Source organism: Geotrypetes seraphini, chromosome 6, assembly GCF_902459505.1.
Source record: "Geotrypetes seraphini chromosome 6, aGeoSer1.1, whole genome shotgun sequence".
In the NCBI taxonomy this organism is placed as follows: Eukaryota; Metazoa; Chordata; class Amphibia; order Gymnophiona; family Dermophiidae; genus Geotrypetes; species Geotrypetes seraphini.
Genome location: NC_047089.1, coordinates 39,665,697 through 39,686,440, shown reverse-complemented (window position 1 = coordinate 39,686,440; position 20,744 = coordinate 39,665,697). Strand labels below are relative to the sequence as shown.

The following is a 20,744-nucleotide window of genomic DNA, read 5'->3' as shown; positions in this document are numbered from 1 at the left end:
AATTCTTGCAAAACGTGCAAATATTAATTGTTAGATTTATTTGGGGTGTCCATGCAGAAACAAAATAACAGTAGAACACTGGTCAATATTCAGCTTCCACAGTCAGCATTTGCTTTTCAAATATCTACTATAGCAGTCAAAAAATATCTAGATATTCAGTGCTATCATTCAGATAGTGGCCTGTGCTGAATTTGTGGATAAGGTGTTCCATGCCAGAATTTTTCCAGATAATAGCAATATTTAGGGGGGAATTCATCAGTGGGTGCTACTGCTAAGGCAGATTATTTTGCCATGACAAGGTGTGCTATTTTAGCCCAGGGTCCCTTTTATCCACTGAGAACTTGTGGTAAAATAATCCGTCATAACAGTAGCACACATTGATAAATTCCCTCCTCAGTCTGCTATGTAGATAATTTAGGACAGCCTTTTGTTGTACGTTATCTGCATAGCGGACTGCGTATTGCAGCTATTCAGACAAGATTTGGGACTACCCTGGCTCCGCTCCAGCACTAGTCACATAGTGCCAGGTCAGCAGCACTTATCCGAATGGCAAGTGCTATTATCCGGATGTGCTTTTGAATTTTAATCCCCTTGTTTTTTTAAATTCTTTATTTATTAAATCCCCTTGTTTTTGGAAGCTGTTTTTCTAGTTAAAGTTGGCAGGGTAACAAGAATTATTTAAACTGAATTTATTGTAATAAGCCTCAAGCTGAGTTGGCAATATAGGTTTTAATTTCTATAAGGAAACCCTGGTATTGATCTGAAAACAGAGATGATATGTTAAGTCAGACACTAAATTAAGGAGGGCACTGGTCTTTGACCTAAGGGCTGCCGCGGGAGCGGACTTCTGGGCACGATGGACCACTGGTCTGATCCAGCAGCGGCAATTCTTATGTTCTTAATGTCGGCTACCATTAAGGCATGTTATTTTTAACTGCTAACTTGTGCTATTTTAGCACAGATCCCATTTTATTACATGAGACCTAGGAACTAATAACTGGGGCCAGCAGTAAAATAAAACATCTGTATTGTAGCCTATGTTGATGACGTCCCTCTCCCCCTACTATATAGATCTTATTGAAGTATAATAAAGACTGTATTTCTTTAAGTTCAAGAAGAGTTGCCAACCTGCCTTACTATTTTATTTATTTATTGGGATTTATTAACCACCTTTATGAAGAGATTCACCAATATTGTGATATCAATCTACCCCTTATTTTATAACTCCAATCCCAATTTCATATGTAGGAAAGTAAAGAACTGGTCAGATATGTGCTCAAATGCTATCCACATGAGCCCAATTATTTTCTGGTTGACTTCACACCGCAATCCGGTCCTGATTTCCATGCAAATTGTATTAGTGTAGGAGTTATAAGATCTGAACTAGACCAGCATTTCATGATGACGTGGAGGCAGGTAAGTCACTTTGCAGAAGCATGTGGTGTTGAACCTTGTTTAGTTGTCTTCTTACTAGTTCCATAGTGAGCATCCAGGGCAGAGAAAATAAAAATGGCTTGAAGACTACCCTTGTATTCTATAAAATGGACTCTCCATGGATCATAGCTGGCTGGGGATTGGGATTCCCAGTTCCAGTCCTGTTGTTGTAGAGCATTGACCTTATGAGTGATGTAAATATTTTAGGTCTTGTTTTTTTGTCACAAGTCAGTGATAAGATGTCAGTTTGCATGAATGCTTCAGTTTTGATTTCTATTTTTATCATTTGGCTTTTTATTTTAATATGGTTTTGTATATTTTGCATTTGTGTTGTTTATTTGTGATGCTTACATTGTAATTTGTATCTGATGTAGGCTACTTGGACAAGATGTAATTGTGTCAGGCTCTGTCTTTTTATTCCCTCTATATACTGTAGTAATGAAAACTACAAGAATATTGATTTGATGATATCATTTTTTTGTGATCTGCTGTGACACCTTTTCCATGAAAATGTTAGCCATGCTTGTGACGTGCCCATGCCCTCCCCTGTGAATGCGCCTCTGCAATTATGTGCTGAGCCATTTTAGTTCATCAGCTATAATAAAACCCTTAGCGTGCATGCGCAGTTGAAACTTCGTGTGGCCATGATCCTTGATCCATGGCTCCGTGTCACCACATGCACAGTAGGAGCCTTCGGCGGTTTGTGACGCGTGTGGCGGTTTCCCCATCAATGTTCCTGCCCCTGTCTCCGACTCCGGCTGACTTCTGACGACGCCTCTCCTTCTCACCCCTGGATCAGCAGCAGCGGCAGCGGCCGCAGGGCATTTGCTAGGCCGGCCCACTTCAATAATGCGAAGCGGGCCGGCCTAGCAAAAGCCCTGAGGCTGCCCGGCCTAGCGGATGCTGGACAGTGAGCAGATAAGGGAGAAGGGGTACTACTGGACAGGGGGAAGGTAAAAGAAACAGAGAAGGGTTACTGCTGGACAGGGGGAGCAGGGAAGGGGTAAAATGAACGGAGAAGGGCTACTGCTGGACATGGGGGTGGTAAAAGTAAGGGAGAAGGGAAGACAGACAGGGGCAGAGAGAAAGAAAGAAATGTCTAAGTTTATACTTCTACTCTAGCACCTGTTAATGTAACGGGCTAAAAAACTAGTAATTACAGAATAATGGTTGGGCTTGCTACTGCCATAATTGTATACTTAAGCACATGAATGCAGTATTCTATAAATTTAAGTATGCAAATGGTGCTTAAATTTAGGTAACTTGCTATTGAATAAAGGGGTGTCTGCAGTGGGACCTATTTACTATCAACACATACTAATCTGGCGGTGGACATTAGGAAATCTTTAGCTCTAAGGAAGCAGCTGAAAAGCATCTTTAGGAAACACACTTTTGCCACTATCAGTCTAAGAAATTCTTTCCATTTCCAGAGCTCTCCTGTCATACATAAATTCATTTTACTACTTGCATATTACAGCACTAATATTTGATTCATTTTGGCCCCGAATAGTGTCCTGAATACATTAGTCGTATTTGACCGAATAGTCATTTAAATTAAAAGCTCTACTGTGCTAAATTGTAATGAAATAGACACTTGATCTCTAATTTCACATTGCTTCTTTTATTATTTATGTTAAAGCTCAATGCCCATAATTCGTATTTGGCTGAATAATATTTTTTTACTATTCATATTTAGCCGAATAGTAAAATATGCAATTCAGTACAGCTCTATTTCTAGAAGTAGAACCTGGGCAAAATCAGGAGAGAACTAGAACATAAAGGTGGCCATTTTAGAAGGTTTTCACAGCTTGTTAAGTGCCTATCCTTTTGGTAACCCTCTAAAGCAGTGGTCTTCACTAATTTTTCAATCAGGGTTACTTTGGATTTAACGGAGCTGAAGGAGAGCTGCCAAATAAGATTTGTATAATATCTAACACATTTAAAATATTTAAAATAACAAAAATGAAAAAAGAATGTTTTGACAAAGATTAAGAAAATAGGAGAATTTATAGGACCGATGATAGCTCACCCTATGGTTATTAGCTTGTAAAACATATCAGGCTTATAGCTGTGAGCGCTTGAGATCCTTAAAATATTTCTCCATTATATCCAGTTTGGATTTTTTGTCTTGTGTTTTAGCCAATTTTGTAAGGATTTAGTCAATTACATCTACCTCATCAGCCTGGCCTGAAACTTTATATTGGGTGTATCCTCAAGGAGGTGGGCATTTCCAAATATACATTCTTTTAATCTATTGAGAAATGTCTTGTCCTTCAAGGATGTGGCTCTTCCTCCCATCTGCTTTCCCCTTTCTGCCATGAGTTTGGGTAGAGAGGCAGAAACTAGCAGAAGAAAAGCCAAAATGATGATGAAGGCCACCTAAGAGGTCTCCAGAGGCTGCCATTAGCCCCCAGACTTTTGCATTGAAGAACACTGCTCTAAAGAATAGCCTTACTGGGTCAGACCTATGGTCCATCATGCCCAGTAGCCCGTTCTCATGGTGGCCAAGTAAGAAAAGAAGGCTCTGAATCTAAGTGCCTGCTGTCACTAGACAAATGGAAGCTTCCAGTCAGTCTTTGAGATGTGTTGTTTCATTCCTTTTGATATTTATATAGGAGCCAGCTTTGTAGGTGCCAGAGCAAATTTCCTCATTCTGTTCAGGAATGGCACCCCTGATCATCTGGAAATGTTAGCGCCTTTGCCTATATTTGCAATTTTATAAAGATATTTCTGCCTGACCCAATAACAAAATAAGCATTGCTTTGGCTGTCTTCTGATCAGTGGGCATGCTACCGAAGGTTAAGCATTCATGTCCTGATAGCTGCTGTGCTTCTATGTGTGATGATACAGGCATGCGCTAGCTAACATCTTACAAACCTGCATATGCTTTGAGTCGTACAAGCAGAGAGTACAATGTTGACCATTTTTGCATATGGCATATATATAATATGCCTTTTACCGTGATGTGGTTTGTTTGCTTCTTGTCTTACTACTTCCCTTTTGGTTTATTATGTCTGGATCTATGGCACTTCCCTGGCAGAGACCCACTAGAGCAGGGGTGCCCACACTTTTTGGGCTTGCGAGCTACTTTTAAAATAACCAAGTCAAAATGATCTACCAACAATAAAAATGCTAAACATATATATATATATTTATATATATATATATATATATATATATATATACACCGAGTGTACTTTGTATTTATGTTCAAATATTTTTTTATTATACAGCCCCCCTCCCCCGAAGGCCTGACCCCCCCTGAAGGTCTGCACATTCCCCCTCAAAGGTTGACTCCCCCCCTGAAGGTCTGCACTACCCCTTGAAGGACTGCACTCCCCCCCCCCCCGAAGGCCTACCCTCCCCACATCCATTTACCTAATTCCAGCAGGGAGCAGTCTGCAGAGAGGATCGCTGGTACTTTAGCGATTCTTGCAGGTTGCCATAGGCCTCAGGAGCTGTCTTCCCTCTGCCCCAAGCCTGTCTCTGACTTAGAGGAGGGGCAGGACCACGGCAGAGGGAAGACAGCTCCTGAGGCCTATGGCAACCTGTAAGAATTGCTAAAGTACCACCTGCCACCGGCCGTCTCCCATTCGTCCCCTTTGGAGATCCCCACAGGAATAAGGAAGTTAAATTAATAGAATACTTAGGCACAGAAAAACAAAGAAATACTTCCAAGAACTGCCCCATAAGAACTGCCTGTCACAATGCTCATTAGTGGAACTGAATAAAAGACAAGTACAATGGATTTAGAAGGGGGACGATCCGCCCGGGTGCACGGCTTGGAGGGGTGCACAACCGGCCAGGTCCGGGTCATCCTGCCTTTCTTTTCCCCCGGTCCGCGCTCGGGGCTTGCGCCTGCCTGGTCCCGCGCCGACGATCGAATGGTGCTGTCAACTCCCGCGAGTCTCGTGATAACCAACAGCACCATTTGGGCGGCGGGTGCGAGCCCCGTGCGCAGACCGGTGGAAAGGAAGGGCAGGAGGACCCGGACGGCTGTGCATCCCTCCAAGCCGTGCACCCGGGGCGGGGGCGGACCACCCCACCTCGGTACACCACTGATTGGGAGGCCGATTTTGGGGTTTTTAAAATTGTATATCGGGCAGCATTAGGCCTCGGTCTTACCTCAATCATTACAGGCGCTTCTATTTCTTGTGATGCGCTGAGCTCCGTCCCCCACCGACCTTCACCCCGCCCTTCCGGCACTCTGATTGGCCAGCGTTCTTTAAGAGGCGGGCCAGTCAGGAGGGGAAAAAAAGAGAAGGGAAGAAGGGAACCTGCTGTGCGATCGACTAGGGTCGCCTGAGCGAATGACCTGTCGATCGCGATCGACGCGTTGGGCACCCCTGCACTAGAGCAACCAGCTGCACAAAACTTGAAGGGTGCATTCTGAAGCCTGCGATATCAGCCAGCTGTCGTGTTACAGTCTGGTATACCTGGCATTACGCTCTTGGTTATTGTAAATTTGGAAATATACAGGAAGTGCCTGAAGCCACTTTTTCAACTGGCAGAGTAACTAAACATCTAAAGCAGTCTATCAATTTTAATATCCTTTTCCAAGGCCTGGAAAGCACCAAAATTAAATTCCTATTTTGGAATCTGTACTAACAAAAATAGCTAGCGTTCTTGTCTACTGGAGATTTTAAAACAGTTGTAGGTGGATAACCCCCCCCCCCCCAAACAGAATAAAAGCAATTCTTGTGGATCTAGGAGTTGCACTTTAGTATGTGGAGAGGGGAGTTCACACATCTGAGTCAGGACATGGGGCATTCCCATACTATTTTATATGAGGCTCTGTTAAATGTAGAGCCTCTGGTGCAGGAATGCACATCAAAGTCCCTCCATATACAAAGGTAACAGTGATTTTAGAATGCTGCATGTGGGGAATAATATTGCCAAAACCCTCCACCCCGTACATACACAGATGTAACAGATTCCAAAATAACTCCCTCTGCAATGGCTCAAATTCAAACATTGGTGGCTCCCCCACTTGATGGCAGCATGTCCCCTATGTTGAATCTCCATCTGATAGCAGCACCCCCCCCCCACTCACCAATTTGTTGCCCTCTTTGCACTAAAGCCCCCCCGTATTTGGGCTACTATCCAGCATGTGGCACCTTTCCCATTCAAAATGGTGCCCCTTGCCTCCTGGGCTGCCCCGGAGTGGAAGTAATGCCTACTTGTTCTCATCTCATCAATCTGGACATCCAAAATGGTCACTGAGACTTTTAGCATTAGTACTGTGGTGTCTTATCTCTCTTAACTTTCTTATCACTTGATATACCACTATATGGCCTATAAGTCTTCACAGCAGTTTACATTATTATAAAAGATCATGGAAGGATATTAAACTTCATACATTAAAATCAATACATACATCGTATAAAACAGGAATAGAAACACTTAAGAGTAACAGCCATAGGACTGTAGAATCAGATGAGTTTTGAGAGATTTCTTAAATTCAGATAGGATGGGGAGATTCCTGATGTGAAAGGGGAGCTCATTCCAGAGTTTTGGACAGAAATAACGAAAGGCAGAAGACTGTGAAGATATTAGATAAAGTTCTGATAAAGGTGGCAAGCAATGCAAATTGTTATCATCAGAGCAAAGAAAGCGTGGCGGCACATATGGAATAATCAATCTGCTAAGATATACAAGGGGTGCAGACAAAGATCATGATATGTAAGTAATGCATGCAGAGAGAGGCAGCCAGTGTTCTAGAGTTTAAGTAGAGGAGTCACATGGTCAATAAATGCAGACTAATCCTAGTGGTAATAAAGCAGTGATATTGTTAGAGATCTCAGAGGATCGGTAAGACTGTGTGGGTCTGCACCGATCCGATTTAGAAAGAGTTATTGATGCACTAAAAAGTTTACATGCAAATGATTCACGCGGATGTTCAACGGAATCCCTGACTCTGCCCTCCAATGATTACTATGAAAGCGACTCTCACACATGCACAGAGCCAGCAGGGGAAGCCCCCAAAGTAGCGTCCTGCACACATGCACAATATCTATCCCATTAAAAAAAAAAGAAGAAAAAAAAAGCGCCCCCCCCCCCCCCGGCCGATGATCCGATGATGGCTCTCCCTGATGAACCGGCACCATGAACCTCCCCATGCCAGCGAAAACAGCAGGAGGAATGCCCACTTTATCCTGCCATGCCGATCCCTCCATATGAAAATAAATTGGCAGGAGGGCTGCCCACTCCCTCCTGCCATGGGGACTATTTCCCCCCCTCCCCGGGACAGCAAAATGGCAGGAGCATCACCCGCTTCCTCCTGCCATGCCAACCCCCCCATGAAAGGAAATTGGCAGGAGGGATGCCCATTCTCTCCTGCCATGCTGACTACCCTCCCACCATGGCAGTGAAAAGGCAGGAGGGATGCTCAGTCCCTTCTGCCACCAAAGTACCATCCCTGTGCTAAGCGCCCCCTCAAACATCCCCTTCCCTCCTTCCCCCCAAAAACCTCCTGCCACCGGAATGTATTGGCAGACAAGTTGAGCAGACTCATCAGCCTCATGAATGAACTTTCAGCACAGTAGTCTTACATCTGATTATCTCTCTATGGAAAACACTGGACATAGATCTTTTGCTTCCCTTCACAACAACAAACTTGCACAATTCTGTCCCAGACTCTTTACCCCCCAATCGCATTGCTTCAGATATCTTTCTGCTTCATTAGGGGAACAGGTTCCTCTATGCATTTCCTTCACTCCCTCTTATAGAGAAAATTATAGTCAAACTTCGCCAAGATTGGGGTACTGTGATCCTCATAGCACCGCTTTGGCCAAGCTAGGTTTGGTTTCCACTCCTCCTAGAGCTTTTGCTCAGGAAACCATGAAAATTGCAACTGTTTCCAACATCACTAACTCAGAACAAAGGGTCTCTATTCCATCCCAACCCCAGCTCTTTAGCATTAACAGTATGGTCTCTTTCACTGAATAGGTAAATGATTTCTGCCTCTCGGCTGCAGTATCTGCTGTCATTGCAGTGTTTATAAAACCTTCCACTCAGCGTTATCACTTCAAGTGGGCATGATTTTCTTCCTGATCTGCATTTCATTCTCTATAGCCCGTCTCATATCCATTTCCATCCATCCTTGACTTCCTTCTCTTATCTCTCTAATTCTAGTTTAAAAATCAATTTGTTTAGAGTTCATCTTGGTGCTGTCAGTACATTTCATTTCCGCCTGGACAACAAACCTCTTTCTGTACATCCCTTAATAGCCTATTTCATAGAAAATCACCTATCAAGCCTCCTCCTGTGACTTGGGATCTTAACGTGGTTCTCTTTGCTCTTATGAAATCTCCCTTTGAGCTACTTATATCTTGCTCTATCAAACTACTCACTTGGAAAGTCATTTTCCTCATAGCCCTCATGTCTGCACGCCATGTGAGTGAATTTCAAGCCCTTGAATAGGATCCTCACTATACAAGGTTCTATCACAACAGAATAGTCCTTCAAATACATCCAAAATTTCTCCCTAAAGTTGTCTCAGAATTTCACCTCAACCAATCCATTATTTTACCTGTTTTCTTTCCAAAGCCATTTTGGAGAACCATCCCTTCACACCTTGTACTGCAAATGTGCTTTACCAGATCCACACAAAGGGTCCTCCCAGCTCTTTGACGTCTTTGATCCTAATGGACTAGGAGTTGCTGTTTCCAAAAGAACCATCTCCACTTGGCTAAAAGACTGTATCTCCTTTGCATATACAGTACTTTGGCTGGGTTGCTGCTACAAGGCCGTGTGACAGCCCACAATGGGCTATGGTTGCCTCGGTAGCTCTTTTTCACTCCGTATCTATTGAAGAAATTTGCAAAGGGGCTACAGTACTTGGTCTTTAATCCACGTGTTTGCCTTTCATTACTGTTTAGAATATAACTCCAGAACACACAGTCAGTTTGGGCTAGAAGTTCTGCAGAATCTATTTTCTACTTAAAGCCAACTTTCCCTCCAACCATGTGGAGTTTCATCAGGCTCCTGTATATTCAGTGTTCATCCTCTTCCTGAGACATGATCCTGGCAGCTTGGGAATTCCATTTGTGAGAATTTTATGCCCTTGTATTGGATCCTCATTTGTGCCCTTGTATTGGATCCACATGTGAGAATTTTATGCATGCACTGAACTTCTCGTCTTAACATTAACCAAAATTAAACAACTTCTAAGTACAGGACAGCAGGCCATACTTCTCCAATTTGACATATCCGCAGCCTTTGACTCAGTTGATCACCACCTACTCATAACAAAACTTTCAGAAATAGGGATAACAGATACTATTCTTAACTGGTTCACGGACTTCCTCATGAACAGAGAATATACTGTCAGAAAAGATGATGTCTTCTCTAACAGCTGGAGGGTCTTCTGTGGAATCCTGCAGGGCTTGCCACTCTCTCCCATTCTGTTTAACCTGTTCATGAGCTCACTCGGGGACATCTAATTTGAAGATAAGAGCATAATGTCAGATGCTGACAACATCCTACTCCTCATACCAGCGGCAGGAAACCAAGATAACATAGAAAAAAATCCAAACCTGGGCAACAACCCAATAACTAAAGCTAAATGCCTCCCTGTGACAGCATAAGGACTTCTGTATATTCAGTGCATATTCAGGATCATGTTCTGAAATGGCAATTTATACATTTGCCAGCCATTTTAGAAACATAGGTCTTTAACTGTGGTTGATATTGAGCCATTCACTTTTGGGGGGGGGGGGGGAGGATTAAGGAGGTGAACTCCGCTAATCCCTTCTATGGAGTGCTGTTCAATAGGAACACTTTTCTGATACTTAAGACTTCCCAGGTATCATGCCTAGATCTCGATGTTTATCATTCGGGATATACTGTCGATATGCATTCCCTTCTGTAATGGGGTATGAGCTTCCATTTTTCAGATCAGTCCTATTCATAGCCCTACCTACAATATGACCATGCACACCCCCTTGCCTTATGGACGTTCTTCAGTTTTATATAGTAACATAGTAGATGACGGCAGATAAAGACCCGAATGGTCCATCTAGTCAGCCCAACCTGATTTAATCTAAAAATTTGTTGATTTTTTTTTTTTTTTTCTTTTTCTCCTTATCTATTTCTGGGCAAGACTCTAAAGCTCAACCCGGTACTGTTCTTAGGTTCCAACTACTGAAGTCTCCGTCAAAGCTCACTCCAGTCCATCTACACCCTCCCAGCCATTGAAGCCCTCCCCAGCCCATTCTCTCCCCAAACAGCCATATACAGACACAGACTGTGCAAGTCTGCCCAGTACTGGCCTTAGTTCTTCAATATTTACTATTATTTTCTGATTCTAGATCCTCTGTGTTCATCCCACGCATTTTTGAACTCCGTCACAGTTTTCCTCTCTCGGGAGCGCATTCCAGGCATCCACCACCCTCTTCGTAAAGAAGAAGTTCCTTACATGTCTCTTGAGTCTCCCACCCCTCAACTTCAAATTATGTCCTCTGGTTTTACCATTTTCCTTTCTCTGGAAAAGATTTTGTTCTATGTTAATACCTTTCAAGTATTTGAACATCTGAATCATATCTCCCCTGTCCCTCCTTTCCTCTAAGGTATACATATATAATCACGTCTTCCAGTCTCTCTTCATACGTCTTTTGTCACAAACTTTCTATCATTTTCGTCACCGTCCTCTGGATCGCTTCAAGCCTTTTTGTGTCCTTTGCCAGATACGGTCTCCAAAACTGAACACAATACTCCAAGTGGGGCTTCACCAACGACCTTCATTCTTTTACTGGTTACGCCTCTCTTTATATAGCCCAGCATCCTTGCTTTGGATTTGGATGTTGATATACAATAGACTTCTAAATGCCAGTTTATGGACATCTCAAAAATGAATAAGCACTTCTAAAATAAGCACCTTAATCCTCTGTTGATTTAGGTACAAATCTAGATTTTTGAGCCCTCAGGGAACAGGAAGCTACCTTCTGTACCTGAATATAATTTACTCGTACTTTTGAGCTACTCCTGAAAAAGTCTGAGCTAAATCCAGATTTTCCCCTTGTTGATGCAATGCATGTATACTGCAAGATTGCTTTTGAAGTTCTAACATGATTTCCAGTAAAGAATTTACATAGAATGCAGGGCTGGCCTCAACCTGATAAATGCAGATACCATGTAGAGAGTCGTGTGGATACAAATAAGCCATTGTTGAGACTGACCATCATAATTACAGTTTTCCTAAGCCAGAAAAAAAACTCCTTGTCTGAAATATTTAGTGGGCTGAAGGAAAAGAAAAAGCAAAGTTTGTCTTTGAAAATAAATACCTGATGAAAAGGCATTCAGACCACAGCTATGCAATGAAAACTAATGGCAGTGTGGGGCTGTTTTAGGCTATGGACAGCAGTTTGCATCGAGGCTGGCCGAGAGCTTATAAAACTGGATAATTTGTTTGGTTAATTTTATAGAATTTTCTGTCCTGTCTCAAAGTGCTGCGTTAGTGGAAAACACGTTTCTTGATAAAATTCACACCGCTGTACAACGATAGTAGAAGGAAGAGATCAGAATGCTTTCCTTGTGGCACTGAGGTCAAGGAATAGATCAAAATATCTAGATACTTGAGCTAACAATAAATCATGTTTCATTTTTAGGTGTTATTGTACACGTGCTTTCTAGATTTTTTGGAGTAGAGGAGTGTTTTAGTGATTAGAGCAGCAGGGTGAGAACTAGGGAAGCCAGGTCTCACATCCTGTCTAATGCTTTTTGACTTTGGGCAAGTCACTTCACCCTCTGTTGACTCAAGTACAAATTTAGGGCCTGTTTAGGGGCATGTTTACCAAATTAGGGTAAATTTTTGTGCAAAAGTTAATGTGCAATATGTGCAAAGCCTGTGTGGTAAATGCTGGAAATATAGTCAGCATTTGCCCTGCATTTACTTCACAGGGTAGACACTTATCACATGGATCCACGTTAAATATATAGATAGGACAGGTGCATCCTTGCAGTATGCACAGCACCAACACTTCAATGATCCCGATCTGTGAACATTATTCCTCTACCTCTGATCTTAATCTTAATTTCAACAATCTCGTTCCAAGCTATCCTCCTCCCACTCCACCAAATCATTATGATAATGAGCCCTGACTCCCCTCCCATTCCCCAATCAGTATGAGCAAGAGCCTTGATCACTCTCTTACCCTATCTTGCTCCCTCAGCATCTATTGGAGGGTTCATATATAGATTCACAGGGCAGGAGTAATTCCCAAATGCTCCTGCCTCTTTGTTATCTTGTGTTCAAAATGGTGGCTCTGACCCCTAGTGGTAGTTTCATGGTACTGCTGCTAGGGCTCAAGTCACAGACTCCCTCTAGGGGTCAAAGCCACCATTTTGAACCTGGATTAACAACTGAGGAAAAGTGTGTGAGGACCACTCCGCTGCCACTAGACCACTGTTAAAGCCATTGCTAGATTTCAGGATGTGGGAGGGGTGTTGAGACTCCTGCACATACTGATCAGGGTTGAGGGTAGGGTTTCAGACCCCCTGTTTATATTGATCTCGGGGGGGGGGGTGGAAAAGGGAGTGAGGCTCCTTCTTATATTGCTTAGGGGGTCAGGAGTCATTTTGCGGGTGGAAAAGTGATAGGGGAGAAGTCAGGGTTGATTGAGGCCATGATACTTGGCTATGGTAGCATGGGTGCACCCATACTATGTGCTAACTGTAAGAGCTGTCCATAACCTTTCTCTGCCCATAACCTCACTACACACATAATGAGACTTTTACTGGTCCACTATTTTAGCATACAGTATCCTTTAATATCTGCCCATGCTTAGGGTTACATATGGCTCCAGAAAGAAGAGGATGGATTGAGATGTCTGGGTTTTACTTCCATTGAAAGCAATGGAAGTAAGAAGGATGCAGAGAGACATCTGGATTTACTTTCATTGCTTTCAGTGGAAGTAAAACCCAGATATCTCAATCTGTCCTCTTTTTTTCTAGAGCCATATGGTAATCTACTCCTGCTAAGTTAGCACATACTAAATCCCACACTAACTACAGTACATAGCTCACTTTAGTAAGCAGGCCCTACTGACAATAATGGGGCTTGCATTAGTACATATTAATATATATCTACCCTTGGACTGTAAGCCCTCTAGGACTGAGAAATACCTAAAAACAGTGAAATCAATTTGTGTACAGATTCCTTTATCTCTTTTATATTGGTCCCATTAAGTCACCACAGCCTCCAAAGTATGCAAGCTGATGATATTGAGAAAACAATGGCAGAGCGAAACGGTCCCTGCTCCTCTATCTCACTGTCCTCATACCTAAATTGCCTCATCTCTTTACTGACTACCACACGCCTGCAGTTGTGTTGACTGTTCTGTAGGTCAAAGGCTAGGGTCATATACCTAACTGGCTATTGTATATAAGGTGATTACTAGGATCATGGTTTGACATCATCTGGTGGCCTTAATACTTCAAGACTTTTTTAAACCAAGGCAGTGATCATGGTCGGTTAAACAGGGACTTTATGCTTCAAGTTGAATGGAATACCCATAAGCGGAAAACCTAGGGATTCATTTTAATGATATAGTCTTTAGTATCAGATTAGTACTTTTGATACTCAATTATGCTAGTGTGTTAAAAGCTTTAGAATAATAGAAACTGGAGAATGAATGTTATTATGTGGACCAAAGTTTGTGTTGGGGCTTGCACTTGTGCAAACACTCACATGTGACAGCATGCATAGTGAATCAACTGATCCAGGTCTGCAATATGGCAACAAGTAATAACAAACAGCAGAAGATCAGTCTCTGAAGCCATTCACCCTCTGAAGGTCCAGTGTGCTTTCCTTCACCTCCTCTAATTCAATTTCATGTTACTTAAGAATGGGGATGCATTGGATGTTTTAATTGATGATTGTTGGCAATGGCAAGGGAGGGGGAGGCAAAGAGACTGAGGAGATGCTGGATTATCAGAGAGGGAATGGGGAGGACAAGAAGCTGCTTTGACCGTATACGCAAAGCTGCTTTTCTTTTTGAGAAAAAGAACTGGGGAATTGAGGAAAGAGGGAGATGTTGGACCATAGGGCTGGAGGTAAAAGGAAAGAACATGGATAAGTGCTGGACTGCAAGGAAAGGAAAAAGGAGAGAAGGGAGATATTAGATTGAGGTAAGAGAGAGGAAGATGATACCGGAAGGGAAAATAGAGAGGAGAAATGTTGAATTTCAGGGGAAAGAGGGGGACAAGGTGATGCTGGACGATAGAGTTATAGGGGAAAGGAATGGAGATGGGGAGAGTCCAAACTGCAGTGAAAAGAAAGAATGGGGAGATATTGGGACTGTTGAGAAAGGGGAAGAAGAGACAGGGAGATGATGAGCCATGAGGGTGGAGACTGGTATACTGTGGAGAAAGGAAAAGGAATAAAATTGGCCTCATGCTGCTGTACTGTCTCTGAAGCTCTAACTGTAGCAGATCTCTCTTTCATATCCTGTAGTCAGGCCTCACGCTGCTGGGCTGTTTCTGAAGCTCTAGGTGTAGCAGCTCTGTTGCGCAGCGTTGCAAGTCTTGTATTCCTCTCGGGATTTTCTTGTGTACATTGGTGTTTCATTTTTTTAGCCTTTGATTGCAGTTGGCCAATTGCCTTACATTTTCTTAGAGGCATTGTTAGAGCAATGACATCCCAGCTCCTTGTGACATCATTCTCCAAGCTTCACACAATTGGTCAAAGCAGCTCCATCTATATAAAACACATGTCACCCCTTCCCACCCCCATAGTATTTTTACCCAGATAGTAAGTGATATGTATACCAAGTTTGGTTGAAATCTGTCCATGTGTTTCAGAGTTATGCTGGAACATACATATACACACACACACACACACACATACATCCGATTTTATATATATATATATATATATATATATATATATAGCAAACTCCATTCCCCGTGCTGTTCAAATTCAGTAACACCTGCTGTACGTGCAGTAGGTACACTCGTTCGCTTTCGCTGTTGGTTATACCTAATGTTTTTTTCTCTGTGTTCTCTGCTGCAGGGAGAGCTGCTCTTCCCCCATCAGCCCAGAAGCATGTTCACTTGTGCAGAATTTCATTTGTGGCAGCAGAACCTTCCTGATGGATAGTTATGTGCAGCTGAAGACGGGCCTACAAACTCAAGAGCGACACCTCTTCCTTTTCACCGACATCCTGGTCATTGCTAAGTCTAAGTAAGTGTTGATATGCTGATTAAAAATGTAATCCTTTCCCCTTCAGATTATAGAAGAGATTTCCTCACTAGAAAGCCCTAAGCCCATAAAATTGCTGTATTTCTCTTTCCTGAGTTTACAGAAATCCAGCCATTTGTCATGATGGGCTCATTTTTCCCCTTCTTTACTTGTCTTCCTCTTGCTAGACAAGGAATGTATCACTAGCCATCTCTTTTCTTACTAATAGAGATTTGAAAGGCAATTCTATGACAAGGTGCCTTTGTGCGCCTGTTAAGTGCATAAATGTATAAAATAATATAATATTTGGTAGAGCAGAAAAACTTTGACATCGGGATGGTCGGTTAAAACAAACAAAAAAAGGGGGTATATATCTTGATAAAGCCTTCACGGCGAAACATGTCGATGTGACAAGCCCCTACCCGATATTTGATCCTATAAAGGAACTAAAGAATGCTTAAGATAAGTTGAATTTTATAGCAAGAATATTTTTATTCACAAATATTTATGAGGATATCATGCACTTTAAGAATTTAGGATAAAAAACGTATATACATACAAAAAAAGTATAAAAAACATGGGTGAATGAAGAAGCCAACAGCCATAGCCACTAAGGAAGATTTTGTATCGCCAAAAAATGTGGGCGTACAATAATGGCATGTCTGAAACCCGTTAAAAATGTAAAAAAATGTGAAAAAATTGAACATCAATAGTTATTATAGAGGTGGGGAGACATCAGTCATAAAACTGTTGGATAAAATAATATAATATACACGTGTGCAAAAATTGTGGTTAAGCACTGTTCTACAAATACCTGTTTAATTTTCATATTGTGCATTTGGAAAGAGGGAGTAAACAAGGATGGAGGATAGAGGGAACAAGGGCAGGGCTCCAACTCATGTGCATGATTCCTGGGAAGTGGCTTGCTTGTGTTTTTTATGTTAAGGCATAGACCCTGATTTATAAGGGCGCTTTTATAACAAGGAAGCTATGTAAGACTAGGGTTATCAGATTTTTGCTGGGTAGAAAAGAGGACTTGCGCCCCCACCCCCTTTCCGCTCTCGGCCTTGCCTTGTTCCTCCCACAGTCCTGCCCCATCCTGCCCACAGTCCTACCTCATTCCGTCCCCCAGCTCGGCCCCACACAAACCTCATCTCTTTGGGTTGCGTCTGGAGGATATCTATGCATGCGCTGAGGTGACGCACGCATGTGTCACAACCATGCACTCTGTGTGTATGCCTGTATACACCCAAACAATGCCTTTGAGAATGCCTACATGCAGTTTATGTAAAAGGAATCATGTGGTTTCTGTTTGCTTACTTTTAACGTGCGTATACGGTCAAGCTATTTATGAAAGCCTTTTTCTGCATGTCAAACAGGCTTTACAGACTGAAAAAAATCTTTATAAAATGATTCCCTAAATGATAAAATATCAGAAAAATCTTCCCTTATCCTGCCAGACCAGTCCAGATGCATAGGTTTGTGTTCCCCTGCCAGTGGAGCATTTGCAATGTCTTGGACAGATTCCTTCTTTCTAATTTAGCTTTTGGCTCACCTGAGGTCTGCTTGCTCGTCTAAGGCTATGCTCCCTCCCCCTTCCTGAGCTTTGTTTGCAATTACAGAGGGTTCTAGCTGAGAGATGTTTTAGCTTGGGTTTTCTCTGATGTTGTTGTTTGCTGAGGGTGGGTCTGGCTGAGACAGCTTTCTTCTAGTAAATATGAGGGTCAGGAATTAAACTTGCATCTCCTGCATGGTGCTGCAGTGTATTGTCACTGAGGGGAAAATTCTCAAATGTTCGCCGAAGGGAAGCTGTTGCGACCGCTGTTGTAACGATTTCAAAAAGGCAAGTCATTCTTAAAAACCGTGCATGTAAATGAGGTTTGTGGAGGGTCGCTAAATTTGCATGTGCCGATTGCTGGTGATAGAGATTGGCACATGCGTAGAATAAACCCACACAAGAAAAAGACCCCAAATTGAAGATGGGCAGGAGGGATGTCCACTCCCTCCCACTGCCATCATCAAGCAACCTATCTGACCCCCCCCAGGCAGTGGGAGGGTTGCCCACTCCTTCCCACCGCTGCTGTCAAGCAACCCCCCAACACCCCCAGCAGCGGGTAGGATAGCCACTCCCTCCCACTGCTGTCGTCAAGCGACACCTTCCCAGGCAGCAAAAAGGATGCCCATTCCCTCCCACTGCTGCCACAAAGCAACACCCTCTAACACCCATAGGAGGGGTCTTAAGCAACCTGGGCCAATCAGAGCCTTAGGCCCCTCTCAGGATGCGCCAGGGAGGGGAAGGCCTGCCATTTTGAAGAGGCAGGCTTGCTGGCTGGAGGGATTAGGCATCCCTCCAGCCAACCATCATGAACAAGGTAAGAGGGAGCATGGCAGTGTTGGGAGGGAGTGGACATCCCTCCCGCTGTTGGGGGGTGGGTTACTTGACAGCAGTGGCAGGAGGGATTGGGCTTCCCTCTCACTGCCAGGGGGGGTGTCGGAGGGGGGTTGTTTAACAGCAGCGGCAGGAGGTAGTAGCATCCTTCCCACTGCCAGGGTGGGGGTGTCAGGGGGGTTGCTTGATGGCGACGATGGGAGGGAGTGGGCATCCCTCCCGCTGCTGGGAGGGGAGTGTCGGGTGGGTTGCTTGACAGCAGCCGTAGGAGGGAGTGGACATCCCTCACGCTGTCGGGGGGTGTGTGTGTGTATATATCAGGGAGGGGGTTGCTTGGTAGCGAGAGGGAGTGGGCATCCCTCCTGCCAGGGGTATCAGGGTTTTTCAGGGGGGAGGGGCAAAATTTTCTGGGAGGTCGAGCTGTCAAGCCTTACTTTCCTGGCAGTGCCTGAGCCAATCACGCTCAGGCACTGACCAGAAAATAAGGCTATGAAAGCTCAGACCAGTCAGAAAATTTTGCTTGCAAATGTAGGACAGCGAGATTAGGGAATCACCCGGTGATAATAGAGAATTGCCCAGAGTGCTTGTTTAAATATTAACGACCTCGGTCTAATACATTTGCATGGCAGAGTTGGATTCTGCCAGAAAGCTTGGAAAAGCCCGCAGTAAGCCCTTTTGAAAATTGGCCGGCTGAATACTTCCAAGCTAAACCGACTGGAACCGGTTTAGCCACCTTCGTTAAAAGCAAGGTGGATTTTGAGAATCTTTCTCTGAGTCAGGCCTGACCCCCTTCTTACACTTATTACTTTGAGGCAGAAATTTTGCAGTGTGGAAAATTTTGTTTGTGTGTTTTTTTCCTGTGCATTTAATTCTCCTTGCTAAAGTAGCAGGAAATTGATTTCTTGGGCAAGAAGTATGTTGTATATAAACTTTCTAAGCCAACTGACTCTCTGCACCATCCTGCTTTACTTATAATAATAATAATTTTATTTCTTATATACCGCTGTACCGTGAGGTTCTAAGTGGTTTACAGTAGAAACAGAAGAAATGCAATAAGTAAGATTAATTAAGATGAAGAGAAAGTACTTAGAGTTCCCTGACTGTCCCAAAGGCTCACATTCTTGCTAAAGTACTTGAGAAAAATAAATTAGTTAGGTTATAAACATAGAGTAGAAGAAGGTAGGAAAACAGTTCATAGGAAAATTAATTTTGAATACATTATACATTATATATTGTTCAAGGCGGAATACAAATTATAGGAATTACCAAAAGAATTGCGTAATAAAGATTATCTAGATAAATTACATAACAGTGATTCGTGTACATTAAATGGTGTGGTAGAGGATTCAATTTTGAGAATTACATATCAAGGGAATCAAGTGATAACAGAATATAGTGGAGATTATCAGTATATACGGTTTACAGATTGGAAGTTACCTAATAATGATGGCCATAACTTAATTCTGGACCTTTGACAGCTGCAGTTCAATTGACTATTACAGTGTTCTTCAACCACGGGCCAGCATGTGCATCAGGCCCAAAACAGTGTTCTTCAACCACTGGTCCACGGTGCGATCAATGCGGCGTTATCTTCGAGCCAGCTCCCTCTTCCTAATTCAGTGCACAAAGCCACAGGCAGCGGCTCCTACGGGCATCCTGCGCCTGAACCGGAAGCCTTCTCTCTGACGTTGCAACGTCAGAGGGAAGACTTCCAGATGAGGCACGGGACGTGCAAGGTGCCATTACTACTATTATGGGGGCGGGGTCTGGGGTGGAGATTGGGTAGAGATGGGCGGGGTCTGGCCCACGACTTAGCCCCGTGTTCTTCAACCGCCGGTCCACGGACCGATGCCGGTCCACAGAATAATTCTTTTATTTCTGCCGGTCCATAGATGTAAAAAGGTTGAAAAACACTGGACTATTACATTGTTTTCTTTTCCTGCTGCCCCTATTTTCTTTCTCACACTGTTGAAGTAGTTTGCCCTTTCTGTAGTCTTGTTAGATGGATAGCTAAGAAGAGAACTATGGGCCGCTCCTCTCTGTGTTTCACTTAACTCATTATGCTAAAGTAGATGGCTCCTTATAAAATGCTGATAATGAACAGATTCAGGAATGCTGGGCTAGCAATAGGAAGTAAAGAATGACACGGGGACAAATTTGTCACCGTCCCTGCAGGAACTCAATTTACCCATCCCCGTGAGTTTTGTCGCTGTCCCTGCCCCATTCCTGTAAGCTCTGCCTTTACTGTACAAGCCTCGAACATGTATGATTTTAAAGTGTTTTAGGCTTCTACAGATGAGGACAGAGCTTGGGCATTGGTGGAATGAGGCATTATGACATCACAATCTGAGCTCTAGAATGTTGCTACTTATGATTTTAAAGTGTTTGAGGCTTGTGCAGATGAGGACGGAGCTTGCAGGAATGAGGCAGGGACAGGAAAAGAACTCGTGGGGATGGGGCAGAAAAATGAGTTCCCACGGGGACAAATTTGTCCCCATGTCATTTTCTAATAGGAAGCACTGCGGCACTCTCATTGGCCACGTAAGCCCCAGAATGGCTAGATTTGAGACTCTTGTATTGCAGCTGCCGAACCAACATTCAAGAGAAAAGTATTATATTTCTGTATCACCAATGGGTGGGCCCTATAGCAGAATATGACAGTCAAACAATCAGTTGTTGACATGACTACAGTTCCTTTCCAATAGAGGAGATTTGGTGGAGAGGGTACTATTTTGCTATCAC

General features: G+C 43.3%; 1 protein-coding gene across 1 annotated transcript in view; it reads left to right on the top strand.

The window, feature by feature from the left end:
* ARHGAP20 (Rho GTPase activating protein 20) overlaps window positions 1-20,744 on the top strand; it is a 187,702-nt gene that overhangs the window by 87,925 nt on the left and 79,033 nt on the right. The window contains exon 3 of the mRNA XM_033949793.1: window positions 15,446-15,616. Coding sequence (XP_033805684.1) covers window positions 15,446-15,616 — 171 coding nt within the window. The remainder of the gene's footprint in view (window positions 1-15,445; window positions 15,617-20,744) is intronic.